This window comes from Petaurus breviceps, unplaced genomic scaffold (genome assembly GCF_028583685.1).
Source record: "Petaurus breviceps papuanus isolate PSGF00001 unplaced genomic scaffold, PetGlider_PUasm1.0 172, whole genome shotgun sequence".
Taxonomy (NCBI): domain Eukaryota; kingdom Metazoa; phylum Chordata; class Mammalia; order Diprotodontia; family Petauridae; genus Petaurus; species Petaurus breviceps.
This window is the reverse complement of record NW_027185755.1, coordinates 1,132,046-1,155,663: the sequence shown is the minus strand read 5'-3', so window position 1 is coordinate 1,155,663 and position 23,618 is coordinate 1,132,046. Positions and strand designations below refer to the sequence as shown.

Below are 23,618 nucleotides of genomic sequence, written 5' to 3'. Positions count from 1 at the left end.
TCCAGCACTCTCAGAGTGTATTTGCCTTCTAGGAACTTCTGACACAGGATAGGACTAAAAGTATGGGAAAGACTATGTAGAACTTTGGAAGAGAGATTTCACTGGAATTTCAGGGTATTGTCCCATTCACCACTACCCCTAGGGACTTATGGACTACAGTGTTTATGGCTTTCCTGAGTTCTTTGTCTTTCACATTTTCTATATCAGTCATAAACCTATGTGCCAGGTACCGTGCTAAGAACTAGAGATACAAAAAAGAGGCAAAAAACAGTCCCTGCCCTTAACAAACTTAGAATCTATTGGGGAGATCATGTGCAAACAAATATATATGACACAAAATATATATGGGGGAAACAGGAAATAATTAACTGAGGAAAGGCTCTAGAATTAAGAGGGGTTGGGGAAGACTTTCTCTAGAAGATGGGATTTTAATTGGGAATTAAAGGAAGCCAGGGAGGTCTGTAGTCAGACCAAAATAGGGGGAGGTGGGACAGGGGAGATAACTGAAAAATGACCACAGTCAAGACATGGAGCATCTTGTTCCTAGAACAACCAGAAGTCCAGTGACACTAGATAGAAGGGTAAATGTTGGGGAGTAAGATATAAAAAGACTGGAAAGGCAGGAGGGTGCTAGGTTATAAAGAGCTGTGAATGCCCAAAGAGCATTTTGTATTTAATCCTTGAGACAATAGGGAGTCCCCTGAGTCTATGGGGGGGAGGGATGGGAAGTGAGATGATCAGACCTGTGTATTAAGAAAAGTGCTTTAGTGACTGAATGGAGGATGGGTTGGAATAGAGAGAGAGATGAGACAAGCTGCCTCACCAGCAGGCTATTACAAGGTGATAAGGGCCTGATCTAGAGTGCTGGTAGTGTGCAAGTAGAGAAGGGGGCATATTTGAGAAATGTTGCAAAGGTGGAATCAACAGATTGGATAGGGGGAGCAGTGGGAGATAGTGAAAAGTTGAGGATGACCCCTAGGTTATGAGCCTGAAAGATGGGAAGCTGATGTTGCCCTCTACGATAATAGAAAAGGTAGGAGGGGTGGGAGGGGAAGGTTTGGGGAAAAGATAATGAATTATATTTTGGATACTACATTTAAAATGCCTACAGGGTATCTAATTTTTGAGATCTGAAAGGTAGTTGGAAATACAAGATTGGAGGTCAGCAGAGATTGAAGCAGGATAAGTATATTTGAGAATCATCACACAGAAATGGTAATTAAATCCATGGAAGTCTGATGACATCCAATCTTGCAAAGGAATGTGGTGAAATAAAGGTTGTCCTTTACTTAGGATGCATGTTGCCTTAAGTGCTTATATAGGAGTTGGGATACGGTTACCCACATTTGGAAAAATATATATACAAGCTTGTGATAGTAATGGCATTTAAAGATTCCCCTGTATTGGCTTGGTTTTCAAATTGATTGTGTTAAAACCCAGAGCTTGTTAATCCCACCTGTGGGATGGACTTGTTGATGTGAAAAGAAAGTCCTGAACTGGGAGGAGCTGGTGACGTAGATTTGGAGAGACAAGAGAGAGGCAGAAGAACTTTTTTTTGGAAGCAGCACCTCATGGAGAGAGAGAGACTAAGAGAATTGCTGGTGGCCGCTTTGAATTGCCCTGGACTTTTGAGACCTGCCCCCTGAGCTGCCAAGGACTGAGGAGACATGGCTGTTTTGCTGGTATTTTGTCTGTCTGTTTTGATGTTGTTTTGCCAGATTTGTCCACTGGTGAAAGACAGGCCTGTTGAAGAAGTCCTTGAACCTGGCTGTTCGCTAAGAAGCCCTGAGACTGTCCTGCAGACAGAGAGTGAATACTGTCCACTGGTGAAAGACAGTGCTGTTGTTGCAGGGGTCTGGAGACTGTCCTGCAGACAGAATGAATACTGTCCACTGGTGAAGGACAGTGCTGTTGTTGCAGGGGTCTGGGAACCTTTCTGTTGGTTCAGAAGCCCTGAAGAAGGATTTTCTTGTTGTATGTTTACAGAAATCCTGGGAGAGGGCTTTGCTAATGTTTTCAGGGGTTCTAGGACTATTCTACAGACAGAGGATGAATTAATGAAGGGACTGGCAACGTATCTTGTGGCCTTGCTAAGCCTTGTCTCCCCAGGAACTAAGATTGCTGAGAACTTGCCTCGTGTCAAGATGAAGAAAAGACCTCCATTTGGGTATTAAGTGCTGTGTTTAAACTTGATGTAACTCTGGGGTAGATTCAATTGAGATCCAGGGGTGGGGAACTTTTGACCTTTTTGTGCTCTGTGATTGACAAATAAAGGTATAGCCTAGGGGTGGAGAAGTATTTAGACCAGGGACTTTGTAATTGATTGAATGATTGGAAGGTCCTGGGGTGGCGTAGTCCTTGGAAATTATTTAATCACACTTAGTAAATGCTGTATTTGGAATGATGTCATGTTTTGATCTTCTCTGTTCTTGGTTGGTCACTAAATAAAATGGAGAGCACCTATGCTGGTATTTTGAACCTTGGGAAGTTGCCTTTCCTTGGCATTACATTACAAAGCTATATTTAGATATTCTCCAGAGTAAACTCTAAGAAGGGGCATATTAGCCAAAGAAAAATAGTGACCTTTTCAGGGAGGTCCATGAGATTAGACCCAGTTTTCATTAGACTAGAGTTTGGGGAGCCCTGGGTCATAGGTTATCAGGGATGGGGAATCTGTGACCTTCTAGGTCCTTGAGTGTAACCTTTTGACTGAATCTAAGTTTTATAGAACAAATCCTTTTATTAAGGGGATTTGTTCTGTGAAGTCTGGATTCCATCAAAGGGCCACATTTAAGAACCTAGAGGGCACATGTGGACTCAAGGTCACAGGTTCCCCACCCCTGGGACTATTTTGCATCTGATTCAAACCAACAAAGAAGAATTTATTTCAGGACTGGAAATGATAGAAGCTTTAAGAGGAAGTGACCACTCTATTTTAAAAGTCATGATAAAGGAGAGGAAAGTTGTGAAATAATTTCACATTCACTCTAGATTTAGAGAGTGCAGATTTCAAAGCTTTTAGACAAAATATATATGTACTCTCATGGAATAAAATTCTAGAGGGGAAGTCAACCCAGGAAGAAAGTGAAGCTCTTGAGAATAAAAATCTTAAGACACAAAAATAAATAATTCAGAGAAATTATCTAGAGTGATATGGATACACAAAGAGCTCAAAATCAACTTAGATTTTAGAAAAAGATATTTACAGTAGAGGGAAAGGAAGGTAAGGGAGGATGAATACAAAAGCCTGACATGTTTCCAAAAGAAGATCATCACTATTACTAGAGTTCCCAGCACTTAGCACATTGCCTAGCACATAGTAGGCACTAAGTAAGTGTTGATTGATTGATTATAAGTAGAGGTCATTGAAGATGACAGCTTGAGCCAACAAAGATATCTGTGGATTTGTTGCTATTATTGTTCTCACCGAGTTTTCTTAGTTGTTTGTTTGCTATATTTCGGAAACAGGAGCATGGAGAAGGGGCCACTTAAACCACTGCTTGGGTTAAACAGGGGGATGACAGCTGGAAGTAGAAAGAAGGCTGAGCTCCTGCCTCTCACTTTGCTTCTGTTTTCTCTGCATGATTTTTTGGTTTTGAAAGGACAGGACAAAAATAGGAGGTTAAAATCCAAGATTAAGCAGGAGACAGTAAGAGATCATTTAGTTATCCTTGATGAGTCCAAACCACTGGTGGCACAGATAAAAGGTATGATTGCTGAGCCATAGTCAATGATTTTCAAATCTTTTGCAGAGAAAGAGAAAGATACCTTAAGATTGAAGAAAGAGAAATTAACCTGATCATCACAACAGAAAAGAGAATGGAATCTGAAAACTAAAGGCCAGTGAGCTTGAATTTTATTCCTGAAAAAAAATCCTGTTCTTAAAGGGTTGGTTAGTGGCCTCTAGAAAAGGAAGTCGTGACTCCAGAACACCAGCATGGCTTCATCGAGAGCAGGTTATGCTGGACAGAGCACCTGAAACAGAGAGTGGGGTGCAGTAGAGAGGGTGCTGAACTTTGAATCATAAGACGCATATTCAAAATCCAGATCTGCTATTAAACTACCCACAAGACCATGGGCAAATCACTTAACCTTTTTGGGGCCTCAGTTTTCTCATCTTTAAAATGAAAAGTCTGGACTAGAGGACCCCCAAAGTCCCTTTCAGCTCTAGATCTCTGACTAACTTTATTTCCTTTCTTGACAGTGGTGGACCAGGGGAACACTGTAGATCTAGTTTACCCATGCATAACAACAAGGACCTTAGAGAACACACAGTCTGACCCTTCATTTCACAGATGAGATAAGCCTAAGGAGGTTACATTATGTACCTTGTCCAGTCACATAGCTAGCAAGCATCAGAGGAAGAATTTGAACCTGGAAATTTGAACCAGAGAAAGAATCCTCTGACTGAAGTCATTGTCACAATGCCCCTCCATGCCTCTCCCTGTTTATTCTCCTTTGCAATTTTCCAAATCTTTAGGCAGCAAAGAGAGACAGAAGTTTGGAGCAGAATAATCTCAGGGCTGTCTTGAAGGGAAGTTGTCAGGGTCATGCTGTAGTAGAGTTTTGTTTGTTTGCTTTTAAAGGTCTAGCCAGTGTTTTCTGGTATCTCATTCTGGCTAACTTAGATTCCCAAGAACAGCATCAACACTGAGAGAAGGCATATGGCATCAAGTCCATGCTATATGAGGCAATATAGGGCCAGATCTAGGAAATGCTGAGTGGCTGATTCACTCTTTGGTACCTGGCTGTTTGGGAAACTTCAGGAGGAGATGTAGAGAAGGAAACTGAGTTATGTAAGTAGCCAAGAAGAATCTCTTTCTGGGACTATTAACTGATGTAATGGCTAAAAGTTATAACTATGTCCAGTAAGTAGGATCAATGATCCCTACTAGCCAAACATAGAGTCAGGACAAGATGGTTTGTAGTAAAATTACTCTCCTTTGCCCACTATGACCTTGGGGTTGAGAATGCTTGATAGTAGCCAGCTCCTCTCCACTCAGAGAGCAAAGAAGCCTGACACCAAAGAGACAGGGGAAAGATCTAAAAACTCAAAGCATTCTAGAAATAGTACCAGTGGCTCACACTCAGCCACTCTGGTACTAATAATGTTATACTTTATTTTCTTTCTCATAGTAGAAAATGTATGTTAGGTTATAATGTGTCGTGAACAAGTTCTTTGGGGAATTCACTGAGAAGATGGGAATCCAAATGAGTGAGAGACATAAACTTGAAGAGAATTGTTTATTTTTTTAAACGTATCCATTCCCCTCGACCTTAAATGTGAACCCCAAGGGTACTGGGGATGCACAGTTGGCAGTGAACCTTAAGGCTAGGACAACTGGTTATATTTGGGCATGCTTTATTGAACAGCCTGGAATAACTCAAGCCTTGAGCACCACCTGGTGGATTTCCCAAGCACAGCACCCCCCAAGGGGATTCAGTCATATCCTACAAAGCCAGTGGAACACCCCATCTGGGGTTATTTCGACAACTTCTATTAGGGCTTGCATCCCCAGAAGGGAGCTAATTAACCCTCCTATCAGGGTTGTAAGAGTTAACCCTAGGGATTGGGGTTTCTAATACTATTGCTTACAAGTCCTCATCTTTTTTGCTCCCTAATATCAACTAGTTGACACCAGTTAGCTTTTCCATAAAAGATGTTTATGGAGAACTATAGCAAGGATGGCTGTTTAAAATCTCTGCCCAAGTCAGGGAAGAACTTTTCTTTTGCATATATAAGGTCCCAGGAGGAGAGAGGGCTCAAACTTAGAGAGCTAATGCGGCCAAAGTTAAACCTCAGCCCTACTTACTGGAAGCCCTTTCCTTCCTTTGCAGAGCCCTCAGGGAGTCCTTTGATGTCTAGCTCTTTGCTGTCATCCAAAGAGTCAGTACCCTTGTAGAATCTGATGGCACCTTTCCTGTGCCTACTTTTTCCTCAGAGTGTGCCTGATTCAGAAGCTGCTACTAGCCAATGAATTTGAGGGTATGTTATCACTAGCTCCCTTTAACACAGGAACTCCAGCTCTTCTGATATTTTATAGTTCACAAGATTGACACCTGGTCAACAGGGGCTGAGAGCATGTACCTTCTAGGTGCACTCCAGGTCTGGAATTTCCTAAAATTGTACTGCTTAATGATCGAATATGAGCTTCTAAAGTGACTTGTTGTATCATCCATAGCTCCACAAAGTATGGCTGATTTTCTTCAACTAAACACAAAATATTTCCTGTGTGGGCTATCTGCTTTTGTTTGGTGACCAAAGTACTTCATTCTCCCATATACTAGTTAAGGACTTCTTTACACCTAGTTTAAACCTAGTACAACTGCTTGATTGAATTTGAGTATGGGCTTTTTGTGTTTACATTAAGTAGGGTGAGAATTTCTATCTCTATTCTTCTAGTAATATAATCACAATCAAGACCCAAGCTGTCCCACTTTATGTGGGTATTAAAGTGTCTCAACATTGTTGTTTAGTAGTGTCTGATTCTTTGTGATCCCATAGATCATACTGTCCATAGGGTTTCCTTGGCAAAGATATTAGAATGGTTTGCCATTTCCTTTTCCAGTGGGTTAAAATAAACACAAGCTAAGTAACTTGTGTGGGGGTCACACAATTAGTAAGAGTCTGAGGCTGGATTTGAACTCAGGTCTTTGATCCTGACTCCGGGCGGCCCGCACTCTATCTATCTGCTGAGCTACCTATCTACCTCCTGCAACTAGATTTAAAGCAAAGCAACTAGCAGGTTCTCACCTGCTATTTTTAAGGGAGAGATGGAGACAGATTGGCTCAATGATAATACAGTTAGCTAGATTTGGAACTCATTGAATAGCCAGACCTAAAGAGTAGTCATTAATACTGCTATATCAAGTTGGAAAGAGGTTTCTGGTAGGATACTCCCACCTCACTACCAGTGTTTGGCCTTGTGCTAATTAACATTTTTTTCATTCGTTGGGATAAAGACATAGATGGTAGGCTTAAGTGATTTGCACATGGCACAAAACAGGGATGATTTAATAAGGATTCAAAACAATCTTGACAGGTGCAGGGGGCCTGCCAACAAAGATTGGATTTTACATTTTTAAAATAAAATTAATTTTTATTGTTAAAATAAACATTCATCATTCTTAACTCATGCTCAGGCAAGCGTATGGGCTGGATTCAGTCCTCCTGCTGGATGCACTGTGCTGGCCTCTTGGCTAGACTGTGGAGCCAATTCTAAAAGGATGAAATGTAATGAGAACAAGTGTAAAATTGTTGTGCTTGGCTTTAAAACTCAGCTTTACAAGCACAAGACGGGGAGTGAGAGGGGGAGAAAGATGTGGTTTGATAGTCTGAAACAGATCCCAGGGTTTGTTTCCTGGATCAGAAACTCAACATGAGTCAACAGGGTGATCTGGTAGCCAAGCAAGGTAATGCAAATATAAGACTGCATTAAGAGAAGCCTTTTGTCTAGGACTAGGGAGTAATGTCCACTGCCCCTGTCCTGATCAGACCACACCTGGAATGCCAGTTCTTTATAATACATTCTGTGCTAGAAGCCATCCAGAGAAAGGGAATCAGTAAGAGGAAGGGTTTCAAGTCAAAACCATAGGAATATCCATCCAAGAAATTCAAGATATTTAAGCCTAGAAAAAAGGAGCCCTCGGAGGGGCATGGTAGCTGTCTTCTAGGATTCAAAGACAGTCCTGCAAAAGAGGGAATAGACTGACTATTCTACTGGGCCCCATACAGAACAGGGAACAATGGCTGATAAAATGTAACCTCCCTACTGGCAGGGCCTGTTCAGCTTTTGCCCTTGGATACCCAGCAAGTTACTAAATGTTTGTCGACTGTGTGCACAGAACCCGAGGTCTAGATGGTCCTGGTGATTACAGAGAAGACGGGACTTTGAGGATTCATGCCTTGGGTGGTGGGAGGGGGGCTGGGGCTTGGCTTCAGGAGCTGGGGCGTAAATGGAGACTTTGGGCCCAAAGGTTCTTGGGGTGCCTGGGCTGTGGACAGGGCGTCGGTGGCCCGGCAACCTGAGTTTTCCCTGCTTCACATCCCATGCCTGGCTTCATTTGAGGCCCTGTAGCACCAGACCACGTGCTCGAATTCCCTTGCAGACCCCAGGCGCCAGCAGATTCCTACAGCACACGAGAGGGAAAAGAGTCCCTTATCACATTGGTCAGGAAAGCAATCAGTCACTCCCCTTCAGCCAATTCTTGCCTGCCGTCTGGAGGTTCGGCCCGCCCTGCTGCAGCTATAGCTCCACTGGCTCCCATCAAAATTGATTTTCCTTCTCTCTCCTTGCTACTTGTTCGGAGTGATGCCATTCAAGCAAGTCCCGCCTCTGCCACTTAACCTTTGACTTTGTTTGGCAGTACAAGTGCTGAAAGGAGAGTGGTTATCGTGGCTAGCAATCACGAAAAAGACCCGCCTCATCAAGCCCTAATTCGTAAAGAGTTTGGTTTACATTCATGGCAGTCATTAAACCAACTTGCCCCCTACTCTTATGTGAACTTGATTGGATCTTGTAAATATCAATCATTTTGGAAGCCAGCCCCCTCCCTTCTGGCGCTCACGAGAGAGTTCACTTTGGCCGTCCTTCCCATTTGATTGCCTTGTCGTAGTTGTCAATCTTCTCTCGAATCCGCCTCCCGATTCTGGAATGCTCGCCTAATTGGTCCCCTCGTCTTCTCTGGCAGCCCGGAATTCCCCACCTTCTCACGGAGCACTCACCGTGGATTGATTCTGCGAGCTGTCCATCTCCCTGCGTCTCCCGCCTTCCCCTCCCCCTACGTCCCCATTTCCTTTGGATTGGCTGACAGTATGCCCACCCTTACCCCCACCCCTCCCTTCCCGGGGCCCTCCCGAATTGCCGGCCTCCACTGCCAGATCCAGGGCATACTATTGGCTCTGCAAACGTCGAGACCCCTGGCTATTGGCTGGGTGGCGCTGTCCTTCACGCCACTGACAGGCCTCCCTCCCTCCCCCCACCCCCCCGGTCTCGCCCCGCCGCCCTTCCCCCGCCCTCCTCTCCCCAGCCGCTCTGCTCCCAGACTCCTTTGCGGCCGTGTGGAGCGAGGCCTTGTTCCCGCGTTGAGCCGCCGCCGCCTCAGCCCGGGCCCAGCCGCGTCGCCTCAGCTCCGTTCGCCCCCCCGCCCCCTGAGGGGACGCCCTGCCCGGCCGCCATGTCGGACTACAGCACTGGGGGGCCGCCACCGGGGCCGCCGCCGCCTGCCGGAGGAGGAGGAGGCGCCGGGGCCGGAGCCGGAGCCGGGGCTGGCGCCGGGGGAGCCGGGGGGCCGCCGCCAGGAGCGCCGGGCTCCGGGGACCGGGGAGGTGGAGGAGGCGGAGGGCCGGGCCCCGGCTCTGCCCCGCCACCTGGAGGGGGAGCCCCGGGAATCCGCAAGGACGCCTTCGCCGATGCTGTGCAGCGGGCCCGGCAGGTGAGGAGGAGGCGGCGGCGGCAGCGCCGGGGGGGCGGGGGGGGGAGGGAGGGCGAGGCCGGGGGCACGGGGGGGGGTGGCGGGGGGGGGAGGCCGGGGGCGGGGCGGCGGGGGGGGGGGGGGGGGGGGGGGCAAGTGGGCGCGCGGGGGGCTGGGGGGGGCACGTGGGGGCCTCCGGGGCTGGGGACCCGAGCTGGATCCACTAAGGGGGCCTGGCCTCTGAAGTCTGGCCGGGCGAGGGCCCGGTACCCCCTTAGCCCTCCTCGTCCCTGCACTTTGAGAGCTGGCGGAAAGTGGGGAGGAAGAGAGTGCAGCTATCCTCACTGATTGCCCCTTCCTCCTGGGGAGAGAAAAGGGGAAGGGGGCAGGAACCCCCCACTTTGAGCACCCCAGAGGGCAGGGGGTGCTCGCACCCCTCCATTCATTGTGTCAGTGCCAGGGGAGGCCAAAGTGAGGTGTGGGAAGGGGCACCGTGACCTTCCCTCTTACACTTTGGCATGTGGGGGCAGTGGGAGTGGGGGCAGTGACTTTTCCCCATTCATTCTTTCTCCCCTGGGAGGAGGAAGGAGCACAGCTCCACCTCACCCCGTCGTCCTGCTGGCGCCCTCTCCTCCCCGAGCTCCCAGGCTGTAACCCAGGGGTTACAGAACTTAGGGCTGGGCGTGGGTGGGCCCCCCGGGTGGGGCCCCCCCCAGGGCTTTGGGACCCGAGGGTGGCGTTTCTGCGAGTGCCCAGCTGCTTCTGATGTTTTCTCTAGTGGGGGAACATTGTTATGGTTAGTTTTTGCACTGTAGAAACACATGTTGGACTTCTTTTGTACTTGAAGAGTGAGTCCCTTGTTTCTCATCCGGACCCTGTAGAGGGGATATAGTATCTGTGGGTCATCTGAAAGGGACCCCTTATGGTGGAGTGGGGCATATTTACAGAAATTGGCTGCTAGGAAAGGTGGCATCTGCTGCTGGAAGTCTGCCTTAGCCTGTGGGACCTTGCTGGTGACAATCTGAAGGGTGACCTCTTTTCACCCCCCACCCCTTCCGGCCTGGTGTTTTGGGAAAGATGTGACAACATCTTGTCATGACCGAATCGGCATTGTCTTCCACATGGGACTAAGTACCAACCTGGGAAAGGAAATGGGTTCCAGGACTAGTGAAAACTCTGGGCTGTCCCTGTCCCGTAAGGGTAACGCCCACACGCCTGCCTCTGTGGTTTGTGGGCATAGCCAGTGGTGGAAGGAGGAGGATTAGGTACTACCCAGCTTTGCCTGAGTGGTATCTTGAAGGACTTTAAGGCCTGAGGCATAAGTTTAAGCTGTGTGAGGAGTGACTAATTGAATGGCCGAAGCTCTAGGTTCTTGTTCCTTGGACTGTTTGACAATTATTCCCACAGAGCCTAGAATGAAGGTTAGCAAGGTTGAGTTTGAAGTAGTTTTTTCTTGGTTGTGAACCAGCCTCTAGGAAGCGTTGTGGCCATGCTAATTGGAATCCTAGGAACATAGGCTTCTGTTTCAAACTTCAAAACTAAATATTTGAAGGTGAAAGTGAACTGAGAAAGAGCCTGCTCACAAGCATTCTGGGAGAACTTGGGGCAACAATTGCTACCAACTTTGAAATTTCTTAAGACTAACTTATGATTTAAGTCCCAGAGGACCTTTGTTTTCATTCTAGTTAGGAACAACACCTTTGATAAATGAAAAGAAATATACATTTAGGTTCTTGCTGATATAGATACTTCAAGGAGGGAGGAGGGGACCTGTTGGGCCAGCCCTGACCTCAATGAAAGGGCCAAATAGCAACCCAAGGGATTCTTCGGGTCCTTATAGTTTCACTTCTGTTTGTCATGGAAGCAGTTTTCTAGATTCAGGTACTATCAGGAGAAAAAAAGAGGGAATTATGATGTTTTGAGATGAATTCTCAAATTTGAGGTCTTAAAAATTATTTCTGTGGTGTTTTCACCAAAAGGCTCTTTAAAGTCAGTAAGGAGTCAACTAAAAGAATCTTAACATCAAATGGATAATTTGGGAAAATTGATGTCTATAGGAGGAACCTCTTTCCAGATCCTTGTCTTTTTTGGTATTAATTCTCATGTTCTTAATTGATTTTCAGATAGCAGCAAAAATTGGAGGTGATGCAGCTACCACAGTCAATAACAGCACTCCAGATTTTGGGTTTGGGGGCCAAAAGAGGCAGTTGGAAGATGGAGGTAACTGCTTGCTTGTGTAACTTGAGGGGGAAGGAGGGAAAGAGAGAAAGACACAGAAAGGTGGTGACTGTGTGGCTTGAATATGTTTGAGTTCTTTTATTTAAAAAAAAACTACTGTGTTTTCTACAAAAGCTTCAGCAACTCTAGCATCTCTGTTAATTATTTCCTCTTCTAAGATAGCAGATTGTCCAGTTGGGGTTGGGGTGAGACAATTGGTGTAGTTGTGAACTACTAGAAACTTTTCTCCCATGTGGAGCTTGGCAAAAATGTGAATAATTTCCTTTGAGGTCGAATTTAGAGTTTGGTACCAGATACACACTCAGTTACCTCTGGTAGCCATGTTAATAATAAGCTAAGACAACTCTTCCATCCTGGAACACCGTTCTTACTACTCCAGCTAAGGTCTATCTCTTTGCCAACAGGAAATAGTTTCAGTGACTCTAACTGTCCCTGAAATCATTGTTCACTTGTTAAAAGGGCTTTTTTAGCCTCGGCGTTGGTGGCAGGGTTGAGAATCTGACACTTTTATGGTATTTGGTCTTCTCAGTCTACTGTCAGTCTCTGCAAGGTTTGGAAGGGGGTAATGTGCAGAGCTATGTGCCTAAAAAAACATGTGGAATTAGCACTGGTTCTGAAGGGGCAGTGGGTGAAAGCTGCATTTAACATTTTCTCGATTCCGCAGATCAGCCTGAGAGCAAGAAACTGGCAGCCCAAGGTGACTGTAAGTGCATTTTGGTTTGGTGTAGGAGGGCTTCCATATTTGGGTAGGGACCTGGGGTTGAGAGTAGTCTTCGTGTTTGTCAAGTGTCAACTTTACGTTAGCATGGAAACCTTGGGAAGTTAGGTCTTAAGATGCTGATCCTCAAGCTCCCAAACATTTTCTGAGCACCTAACAGCATAGGGGATTTGGGATATGTTAAATGGAGTTCATCATCCTGACATTCTTTTTCTCATAGTGTTGTTGTGAGGAAAGTACTTTGTAAGCCATAAAATGATATAGAATCAAGACTTTTTATTGGCTACCAATTAGCACCAGACCAATATTCCCTCTGATTTTTTTTTTCAGCTCTCAGTTCTCAACTTGGGCCTATCCATCCTCCTCCCAGGTAAGCCACAGTTTGAAGAATTTCTTGCTTCTACCCCTGACCTTGCCTTCAAATTTGTCAGCAGAGACTACCTATCAGAATATTCAGTTATTTAGAATATTTGAGTTAATGCATTTAGATATTTTATCTTAGCACTTCTTTGAAAGATTAGGTAGGGGAAATTGAAATTGAAAACTTATTTACTCTTTGTTTACACTTGTGTGCATGGGTTTTGTTGGGGGAGAAATTTGTAACTTTTTATTGACTCCAAGGATGTTTGGGCTCAGTTGAACCTCCCTTCTACTGGTGGGAGGGGGAAGGAGGTGGTATAAGTATTTCTTATCTGTCTTCTGTGAGTATGTTTCTTGTAATGATATTTCTAGGGGTTGTCTCATGAACCTGTCACAGAATTATAGAGTAAGAGCTGAAAGGGACCTTAGTGATCCTCGTGTTACACAGGAGGAAATAGACCTTAGAGAGGTGAATAATGATAACTAGCATTTATATGACACTTTAGGGTTAGCAAAGAGTTTTACATGTTAATTCATTTGATAGTGACTTCATTTGCTCAAGGATATGTGGTCAGTCTCTGGTCTGGGGAGGGGGGAGAGGAAGGCATATTGATGTCATGGTCATGCTGTGGTTTGAGGCGTCATAGGTACCCACATCACCCTTGTCTTTATGTAGGCAGCCAGTTGTACCTCAAGAAATTCTTCTCAATATGTAGATTGGCTGGTGCGTGTATTTTTGAGTTGAGCAGTCCCTACAGTTCTGTGTACCAGGGTAGCTGTTATTTTTCCAGGTGACCCCTCAGGTCTTCTGTCCAGATTCTTTATTCACATTTGAATCTATGGTCTCCCCATTTGTCTCTTTGCAGGTCTTCAATGACAGAAGAGTACCGTGTCCCTGACGGCATGGTGGGACTAAGTAAGTGGGCCTGCACTGGGATTTGAGTGGGGGTGAGGGGGAAGAGAAGGGGACAGTGTGGAAGCTGCCAGCCTTACCTTGGTCAGGGGCCCTGTTATCTTGGCTTCTGAGGGCCAGCTTCCTGTGAGATTATGCCAGGCCAGACATCTTTTGTTTGAAAGAGTCTCTTGTTCTCATTTTAATTATGCCGTTCCCCCGTCCCCCCACCCTAGTCTTCTCTGGACACTGTAGCTGTTGGAGTGACTGCTGCCCTCTTTCTTGAAGATGTGAGATGGGGGAGGGTAATACCTACTACAAAACAAAACCCTTAGCTCTGGGTTCCCTATTGCCTACATTTTTCTTTTAATTTTACCCACTATAGTTATTGGCAGAGGTGGCGAACAGATCAACAAGATTCAGCAGGACTCAGGATGCAAAGTACAGATCTCACCAGGTATGAGAAGGCTCCTTGTGAGGATTTACAACTAGTTCGTTGATTACTGAGTCTGTAGTCAAAGACATTTCTGTTCAATGCCAGCATTTTGCTTTTTGAACTACATTGGTTGGCTATCCCCATTTTCCACTCCCTGTCATGTGATTCTCTGAAACATCTCACATGCATAGGCACATGCGTGTGTGCATGCATGCATGCGCCCTCACCATCTCAGAGTTCATATAGTCCAGTATATATCTGAACTGACCCCAGAATGGGTCACAAAGAGTTGACATGACTAAACAACAAATATCTGAACTAGAATTGCTTTCTCTCTTAGGTTGAGTGAGTGGCCAAAGTAGTGTTTTAGGAAAAGTAGTTTTTCTGTCTTTACCTGGATCAGGGAAAGTTTCTTTTTTTTCAGAGACCTTGGTCCCTGACTCTATGTCCCTCTTCTTCTTCAGACAGTGGTGGCTTACCAGAACGAAGTGTGTCACTGACAGGAGCCCCGGAATCAGTGCAGTATGTACTTTGTTTTTGCTGCTTGTTTGTAGGAAGCGAATACATTCATATTCATGTGCCTAGGCCTTCTGAGAGTAATGAATGAATTAATATTGGTGTGGCTTTGGGGGTGAGAGAGGTAAGGTGGGTAGTGTTCCAAGATGTTTCTTACGATGTTTTTCTGGACCTTTTTGCCATTCAAAACAAGAGTGTGTTTGAATGTAAGATTTTTCCTAGCTATAACATAGTGGGTTCAGTCATGGTTGTTTTAGATGTCCATGAGTTCTTTTTCTTGCTAGTTCAAATACTTCAGCAATGACTGAATGTCCTCTCCTCTAAACACCTGTATTCCTTGATGATTTTGTTTGCCAGGAGACACACAAACCAGACACTACTTAACTACTTTTTTGTGTGAAGGGGTGTTGGAAACATAACCACTTAATTGGCATGTCTTACATGAGAGCATATCCTTCTTTTCTCCACAGGAAGGCAAAGATGATGCTGGATGACATTGTATCTCGGGGCCGAGGTGGCCCTCCGGGACAGTTCCATGATAATTCAAATGGGGGTCAGAACGGCACAGTGCAGGAGATCATGATTCCTGCAGGGAAGGCGGGACTGGTGATTGGCAAAGGCGGGGAGACCATTAAGCAGCTGCAGGTGTGAGAGTGACCCTGAGGACAGCTCTCTTCCAGACCTAGTCCCCTCCCCTTTCTCAGGAAGGTTTACCTTGAACGGTGCTATAGGGCTTGGCTTTGATCTCTGCTAACATTCCGCAGAGACTCTCAGAGCTCTCTTATCACTTATCCTTCCCTGAACCCTTTGTCTTGAATCCTATGACATTGCCAGCCCTTTCCCTTGCCCTGACCTGTTGAGCAAGAGCCTATCATTAACTATGGCATTGGTGGTTGTACAGGAGCGAGCTGGAGTAAAGATGATTTTAATCCAAGATGGATCCCAAAATACCAATGTGGACAAACCTCTCCGGATTATCGGGGACCCTTATAAAGTACAGGTAAAGAAAAGAGAAGGGGTGGTCAGGAATACTTGAAGGGGTGAGATTTTAATGTAACAGCTATAAATGGGTTGGACAGAAGGAAGCAGCTATTATAAAGGGGAAATGGAACTCAAGCTACAAAGAAGGCAGTTCTTGTAAAAATCATGGCTGAGGATAGGAATTGGGTTTTTTCCTCAGTTCAGACTTCCTTGAATGTAAGAAGATAAAAATTGCCCCAGCTTTGGCCCTGGTACCCCAAAGGTCCCTTGGCCTAGTTTCAGTTTATTTTGGGTTTTCCCTCTGGACTAGTTGGCTCTTAGATCCCTGCAAAGTTGTTTTTTCCCTATATACATACCCTTTCCTTTCCTTTTGTGTCAGGATCTGATTTTGCTTACCACCCATCAGTATTGTTAAGGGTCAACTGAGTGCACAGTGGATGTTCTATTGGGATCCGGCAGACAATTACATCTTCTAGTTAGTGTGATGGGATTTGGGGGAGAACAGAAAAGTAATTAGGGGAGGAGCCAGTTTTTGTCCTGCTGCTGCTTAGGAGTACCTTATATGTTGTAGCAAGCCTGTGAGATGGTGATGGATATCCTCCGAGAACGTGACCAAGGAGGCTTTGGGGACCGGAATGAATATGGATCCAGGATTGGTGGTGGAATAGATGTAAGAATGCTTTCTCTTGGGTCACCAGGGTCAGGGATGGGAGGGGTTATTGTTAAGGGTATCCTTTCTGCCTGGCAGCAGAGGGCAGCAGAGACATAGAAATGTAGATCACATTGCTTTTCCTTGTCTTGTCCTTTACTCAGGTGCCAGTGCCCAGACATTCTGTTGGTGTGGTCATTGGCCGGAGTGGAGAAATGATCAAAAAAATACAAAGTGATGCTGGTGTCCGGATACAGTTCAAACAAGGTCAGACTCCCACTAACAAATTAAGTCTGAATGTGTAGACTAGTTCCTCAGAGCCTAGGTTGGAAGGAACCCTAGAGGCTTTGTAGTTCAGCTTACACCCAGGGTAGGACTCTCCAAAGCATCCCACCTGTGGTCATCTATCTTCTTGAATACATAGAATGACCAGGAGCTCAATTATCTCTACTAGTAGCCAGTTCCATTGTTAAGTAGCTCAGATTATTAGAAAACATTTCCTCATAAACTAATTCTTAGACCCAGAAAGGAAGTTTAGAGAGATCAAATCTAAAGTACTTACATTGGGTTGAAATTGCCTCTCTGTGACTTTCTGTATTTTTTTCACTTCAGATATTTGAGATAAATTGGGATCCTGGCTATGCCCTTGACTCCCAGATTCCACCAGGAATATTTTTTTCTCCCTCCGTATATCTAAGTCTCAAGTAACTTCCCTCCTCATGTGACAGTGGGCCATGACACCATGACCTCCCCCAGTGTAGACTCTATTTTAAGATCCAGAGTCATTACTGCAGGGCAAGGATGGGGAATGAACCCATTAGTTGACCTGTTACTTCTTTACACTAACTGGCCCATTTCTCTTGTGGCACTATCCACACCTACACTTGTAATGAGGAGTGAATATTGTGTCTTAGAGACAGGGACCACCAGCTTTGCCATCAAATACCCTAATTAATCATCTCTACTAGGGAGCAAATGATGCTGGGCCAACCACCAGAGAGGGAGGACTCAGAAATTACATAGTTCCTGCCTTCCTTGACAAGTGATGTTGGAGAGGATTTAACGAGAAAAGTTGTTTTCAACTTAGTAACCATGAGCAAACAATCCAAGTACAAATGAAAGCAATTTTACATAAAAACAAACTCCAAATTTTTTTACCTTTTGTCTTTAAAGGATATTTATGAACTTAAGTGAAAGAACAAATATTCTGTGCACTCCTGTCTTCTGAACTTTTTCTTATTTTGTTGCTATTTATGTTATGGTGTGTAAATGTTCTGGTGCTGCTTTCTTGACTGTGTGACTTAACTATGATTTCATTTTAGTTTTTGTCATATATATCTGAAAATATGTACATCCCTTCCCTAATTTTTGAAAAACCCATATTTTCAAGGTTTTGGTTTTTTTTTTTAATTATTGCAGACAAAGCTGTTAGATTTCATAGGAATTTCAAAGGTAATGATGGGAACCCTAACGTTTATCTGGTTCTTAAGGACTAAACAAAGATATTAAGCAATTTTGCCAAAAGTATTATGAGTATTAAATAGAAAAACCTATCTTTTTAAATTTAAAATGTAGTCTCTCACAACCTTTTATTTTCAAGCATGTGGTCTTATTTTTAAAATGGAACTATTTTTTTATTATTGGGTTTTAGATGATGGAACAGGTCCTGAGAAGATCGCCCACATCATGGGACCTCCAGACCGGTGCGAGCATGCTGCCCGAATCATCAATGACCTCCTCCAGAGCTTAAGGGTAGGGTAGGCCCCAGTGTGTGGGTTGGAGGAAGCCTAAGGGAATGGGAAGCCAAAACATCCAACCCCACCTGGCAAGATTTGGATTAGAACTTGAAAGATCACATCACACTTGTATAAGCTTTTGTATTCTATGTTGTGTTACTTTTGTTAGACTACTCTTGGGATCATAGGATTTAGAATTAACAGGGCCTCTTAGGAATGTATAGCTTAGTATAGTATAGTCCCTGTACTTTATAACTGAGGAAACTAAAGTATCCAGGAAAGTTCATTGATTTGGGCTTATAAAGGGCAGAACTGGGATATGAACCCTACCTGGTTTGAACCCTACCTTCATTCTAGGATCACCATTTGATTTGCTGATCCTCATGTAGTCTTCATCTCTTACAGAGTGGTCCCCCAGGACCTCCTGGGGGCCCAGGCATGCCCCCTGGAGGCAGGGGCCGAGGTCGAGGCCAGGGCAACTGGGGGCCTCCTGGTGGAGAGATGACTTTCTCTATTCCAACTCACAAGTGTGGGCTGGTCATTGGCAGAGGTAAGTGTCACTACCCTCTGCCTTGTCTTCCCTTTTAAGCTCTTTTCCAATGTTGGCTATGCTCAGAGCTCTCCTACTTTTCCTTTAGGTGGGGAGAATGTGAAAGCCATAAATCAGCAAACAGGCGCCTTTGTGGAGATCTCTCGGCAGCTCCCACCGAATGGAGACCCTAACTTCAAACTCTTCATCATCCGGGGATCGCCTCAGCAAATTGACCATGCCAAGCAGCTTATTGAGGAGAAGATTGAGGTGGGAAAAGGGGACAGGGCTATGGAAAGTATTTTATGGGCCCACAGCCTGTGTCTCCTTGCACTTTATGTCACTGAGCCCAGACTTTGTTTTTCTTTCCTACTAGGGTCCTCTCTGTCCAGTTGGACCAGGTCCTGGGGGGCCAGGTCCTGCTGGTCCAATGGGGCCCTTCAACCCAGGGCCTTTCAACCAGGGGCCTCCAGGAGCTCCTCCTCAGTGAGTATCTTTTATGACTCCAGAAATCTAGGAGAAGGGATGATGGGGTGAGGGCAGGTTTTAAGGTCCATTGTATCAGTGAGGTGCCATATGGAAGTATCTTCTGATATTTGCTATTTACTGATTATTCTTGGTGGGATGAACAGTTGAATAACTTTCAGAACCTTTTGATGTCAAAGTTGAAAGTGCCCTTGGAGATTGTCAAGTTACAGATCTGAGCTGAAGTGAGCATCAGAAGTCAACTGGCCCAAATGATGATCTCCACAGTGCTTCTTCACAATGGTCCTGTGAGAGCAGCAGTGCCAGTGTTATTTTCACACAGCTAGAGTTACATAGGAGGAAACAGGATCTAAAAAGGCTAAGCAACTCATCCAGGGTCACCCTCTAGTAAATATCACAGCCAAGACAACCCTGGTCTGACTATAATCCCGGTGTTCTTTTCTTTATTGTTATACTATGTTGGTTTGGCAGTATACCAAGTATGGGGCTGTTTATTTTCTGTATGAAAATTCCTAGAGATGAGGTATTTCTTACCTAGTATGGTAGGCAATTCCATTTATTGATAGGTCAGATTGATGCTTTTCCTTATATCTAGCCAAAATTGGTCCATATAATTTCCAGCCATTAATCTCATTGTATAGATAAGAAAATGTATATCTAATAAAAGAATCCACCTGAGGTCTCAGCAATTTTTTGATAGATCGAGAAAATCTGCCATCATAATTTCCCACCATTGATGCAAAAGACAAGTTCCATTGTTACTCATCAGTACTTTCTTCCTTATCTTTTCAAGTGCGGGAGGGCCCCCTCCACACCAGTACCCACCCCAGGGTTGGGGCAACACTTATCCACAGTGGCAGCCACCTGCTCCTCATGACCCAAGTAAGTAATTAGCTATAGGGGAAGGAAAGGAGGCTCAGTTTCTATCCCCCATCCCAATTCTCTCTCAACTCTCTTTACTTTCCAGATAAAGCAGCAGCTGCAGCAGCAGATCCCAATGCCGCCTGGGCTGCCTACTACTCACACTACTACCAGCAGCCTCCAGGTCCTGTGCCAGGTCCAGCACCAGCCCCCACAGCCCCACCTGCTCAGGGGGAACCCCCACAACCCCCACCTACCGGACAGTCAGATTACACTAAAGCCTGGGAAGAATATTACAAAAAAATAGGTAAGGTTGGGGAGGTGCCACAGAGAAAGAACATGGGGTTACTTGGAAGCCTCTCAAGGGAAAAGAAGCATCAGTGACCAAGGGAGCAAAAAGAAAATGGATTGATATGGATGCCGTTTTTTATGTGGCCAAGAGTCTTCTTCTCTTTGGCAAGAGACATGATCTTAATGGTCCGCATTTCTTCATGCTTCCTTAGGCCAACAGCCTCAGCAGCCTGGTGCTCCCCCCCAACAGGATTACACAAAAGCCTGGGAGGAGTACTATAAGAAACAAGGTGAGCTGGTGCCTGATGAATTCTGGGGTTGGAAGGGAAAAGAGATCTGACTTGATTAAATGGAACTTACTTTTTTTCCTCTTCACCCTCCTCCCCAAACACAGCGCAAGTGGCCACTGGTGGTGGACCTGGAGCCCCCCCAGGCTCCCAGCCTGACTATAGTGCTGCCTGGGCTGAATATTACAGACAGCAAGCCGCCTACTACGGACAGACCCCTGGTCCTGGCGGCCCCCAGCCACCTCCCACGCAGCAGGGACAGCAGGCAAGTGGGAATTGCCACCCTCCTCCTCCTCCTTTCTCCTTCCAACCCCCGGCTACCGTCCATCCTGCCTTAGTGGGTAGCGCCGGAAATCCCTTCCCCTGCGGGGTGTGCCCTTGATGCCAGCGTCGGGGGCCGTGTGGCCGGAGGTCTCCGGAGTCCCCACAAGACGGGGGACAATGTGCGCTGGGCCCAGAGGTTAAACAGAAGAGGCCTCCCTCCGCCAGCCTGCTTGTTCCTGTGTAACGCTGTCGTGATGTTGGGGGAGAGCACGAAAAAAATACAAGGTGGAACTTTTGAACTGGTGGGTGGTCCTGGGGTGGGTGGGGGGTGGGCAAATAGCTTGAATGTTGGTTGCCATCCCAGCCAACTAACTCACTCTCACTCACTCTCTGTCTTTTTCTCTTGATCTGTAAATCTGGCCACTTGAATTTTAAAAAGCCTTTTTCCTCCCCTCCCCCAGGTTATGGATTTATTATTTTTTTATCAATGATCATTTTCCCCCAAGTCTGAGTGATTGTGTGTGTTGCAGGCACCCCCCTCTCCAGGGTCAGCGCCATCTGTGGCGGAGAAGAGGGGACCGCCCCAGGGAGGGGCCAGGGTCTCCCTTTCTGCCCCTCCCTGGCTGCTGCTCCCCATCCCCACTCCGCCTTGGCTCAGTCTCTTCTGCGAATTCTCTCTCCCCCCTTCTGTCACTCTTGTGCCCGCGCCTCCGATCCTGATCCTGGTCTTGTCTGTGGAAGTGGGCATGACGATCATTGCCACCCTCAAACCTACCTCACAGGGGTGTTGTGGGGACACCATGATCTTGAACAATGTTTGTTGTAAAGCGCCGGGAATCGCCCTCCTCCGAATGAGGGTGGACCCCAAGAAGGAGAAGTCATCTCGCGCTCTCTCTTCCTGCCTGTTATGTGGTTGTTTCTCATTCTTCTTGTTCAAAGAGCCAGAGAGTCTGATTTCAAATACATACTTTGGAGCACTTGCCTAGGGAGTTGAACTCCACCCTTTGGCCTGCAAAAATTCACTCTGCATTTGCCATAGGGTTGGGGGGAGTTCCCTGCCTTCCTCCCTTCTCTTCTCTCCCCAAAAACACTGTTCCTTAGGCTGTTCTGATCCTGTCCTGGTGACCCTTCTACTTTCCTTTTCCCTTCCTCCCCTTCCCCTGGTAGTGACCAATTCCTATCTCTTCCCTCTCCGCAGGCTCAATGAATCGAATGAATGTGAACTTCCTCATCTGTGAAAATCTTTTTTTGTTTGTTTTTTTTTTTGTTTCGTTTTGTTTTTGTTTTGTTTTTGGCAAGAGAGCGATGGCTGCCTTGGGGAGGAGGGAGTGGGGTGAAGGGGGAAGCAGGCCCCGCTGGGAGGATAGAGCACTTGCTGAGTGTTTTTGCGCTCTCTCGCTCTCTTCTCGCTCGTTCTCACTCTCTTTCTCTCAGTGTCTCATATACTTTTTTCTCTCAAAACTCTGGATTCCTCATTTTGAGCCGGCCATAGAAGAACTAAATCTCTGCAAAAAGCAAACAAATAGAACATATACAAATTTCTCTCTCTCTCTCTCTCTCTCTTTCTCTCTTTCTCTCTCTCTCTCTCTGCCCCCCCCCATTCTTTTTCTTTCCCGCCTCTTTTGCCCTCCCTCTTTCCCCTCTCTATCCTCTTTTCATCCCTACCACCCCTCTTGCCTTCCTAAAACTGCCTTTTTCAGGGTAAGGCAATCCATCCCTCCTCCCCACAGACACATCACCACCACCAGCCCCCTTCTTATTTTTAAAATAAACTTTCAAAAGAAAAAAATCATCTTGCTTTTTTTTTTTTTTAGTTAGAGTTGGAACATTCCTTGGAGTAGGTGTTGGGGCTGCAAGAAAAAAATAGAAAAACATCTCCCTTGCCCCCTCCTGAAACAGCAAGGCCCACTCGAACCCCCTTGGTCTCTGGTCTCCCATCCTTTTCTTCCTGCCCTCTTTGAGTAGCAACTCCTGACGTGCGTCCTTTCCCATCCCTTCCCCTCTCCAATTCCTGGGACTGGTCTGTCATATTTCATCTGTTCGAGAGGAGATTGAAACTGAAAACAATGGGAAAGAAAAACTTTAAAAAATTTAAAAAAACAATTGTATGGCAGTTTTTACTTTTTATCGCTCGTTTTTAACTTCACAAATAAATGATAACAAAACCTCCCCCTGTGTCCACTGGGTGCTGTCTGTCTGTCCTTTTTCTCTCTGTCCGTAGGATTTCGAAGCGGATGTTGTTCACTATAGATGTTGTAAAAGCCTGATAATGGTGATTGAAAAATACAAGCTTCCTGTGTTCATTTTTTTGTTTTTTTTTTTTAAGAAAACAAAAACAAAAATACAGAAGAAAATAGTTTTCCGCAGGCGCATTGTGCTTTTTTTCTTTCCTTTTTTTTTTTTTTGGTTAAAATAAAGTGCTTTTTTTGTTTTAAAAAAACCCACCTTGTGCTGGGTGCAGTTGTTTTGCTGGTGGGGAAAGCGCCGTTTGGGGTGTGGGTGGGGCCTGGCATGGAGCCCTGGACCTCATCCCCCATAGCCCTCTGTCCATTCTGGGAGTGCTGAGGGCCACCTGCCCATTTTCTATGCACAGTTCCCGTAGTTATTTTCCTGTGCTTGGGAACCAGGGACCTTCTCCCTTGGGGTTTGGGGGTGGAGAAACTGGAGCATCAACTGATGCCTGGCACTGGATGGTTCCCATGGCTGCGGTCTCCTGGTAGAACCCCAAGTGCTGACGGCCGAGAGCAGAGTATCTCAGTGGGAAATGTAATGCAAATGGCTCTGGATCCAGAGGACCCTGGGTTCAAATCCCACTTCAGCTCCTCGCTGCCTATGTAGCAGTTGTAAAATTATTTGTATTTGCCTCAAGGCTATTGTGAGACTTAGCTGAAAGAATAACTGGAAAATACCTTGAAACCCTGTATCATGCTGTATGTAAGTGTTGGCTGTTTCCCCTCCCT

General features: G+C 45.7%; 1 protein-coding gene across 2 annotated transcripts; it reads left to right on the top strand.

The window, feature by feature from the left end:
- The first annotated feature begins 9,041 nt into the window (after positions 1–9,041).
- On the top strand, positions 9,042–22,827 carry KHSRP (KH-type splicing regulatory protein). 2 transcript variants are annotated; one of them, XM_069082884.1, is made up of 20 exons: positions 9,043–9,435; positions 11,538–11,634; positions 12,317–12,355; positions 12,701–12,740; positions 13,597–13,646; positions 14,008–14,079; positions 14,523–14,580; positions 15,045–15,219; positions 15,476–15,574; positions 16,127–16,225; positions 16,369–16,471; positions 17,856–17,956; positions 18,346–18,490; positions 18,579–18,739; positions 18,846–18,955; positions 19,749–19,837; positions 19,923–20,123; positions 20,320–20,397; positions 20,502–20,659; positions 21,857–22,827. In XM_069082884.1, the coding sequence occupies exons 1-20, from the start codon at positions 9,178–9,180 to the stop codon at positions 21,863–21,865; spliced, it is 2,142 nt and encodes a 713-aa protein (XP_068938985.1). In that variant the 5' UTR covers positions 9,043–9,177; the 3' UTR covers positions 21,866–22,827. The 2 variants fall into 2 exon arrangements, with proteins under 2 accessions (XP_068938984.1, XP_068938985.1); XM_069082883.1 differs by having other exon boundaries at positions 9,042–9,435; positions 20,502–22,827.
- Positions 22,828–23,618: the final 791 nt, after the last annotated feature.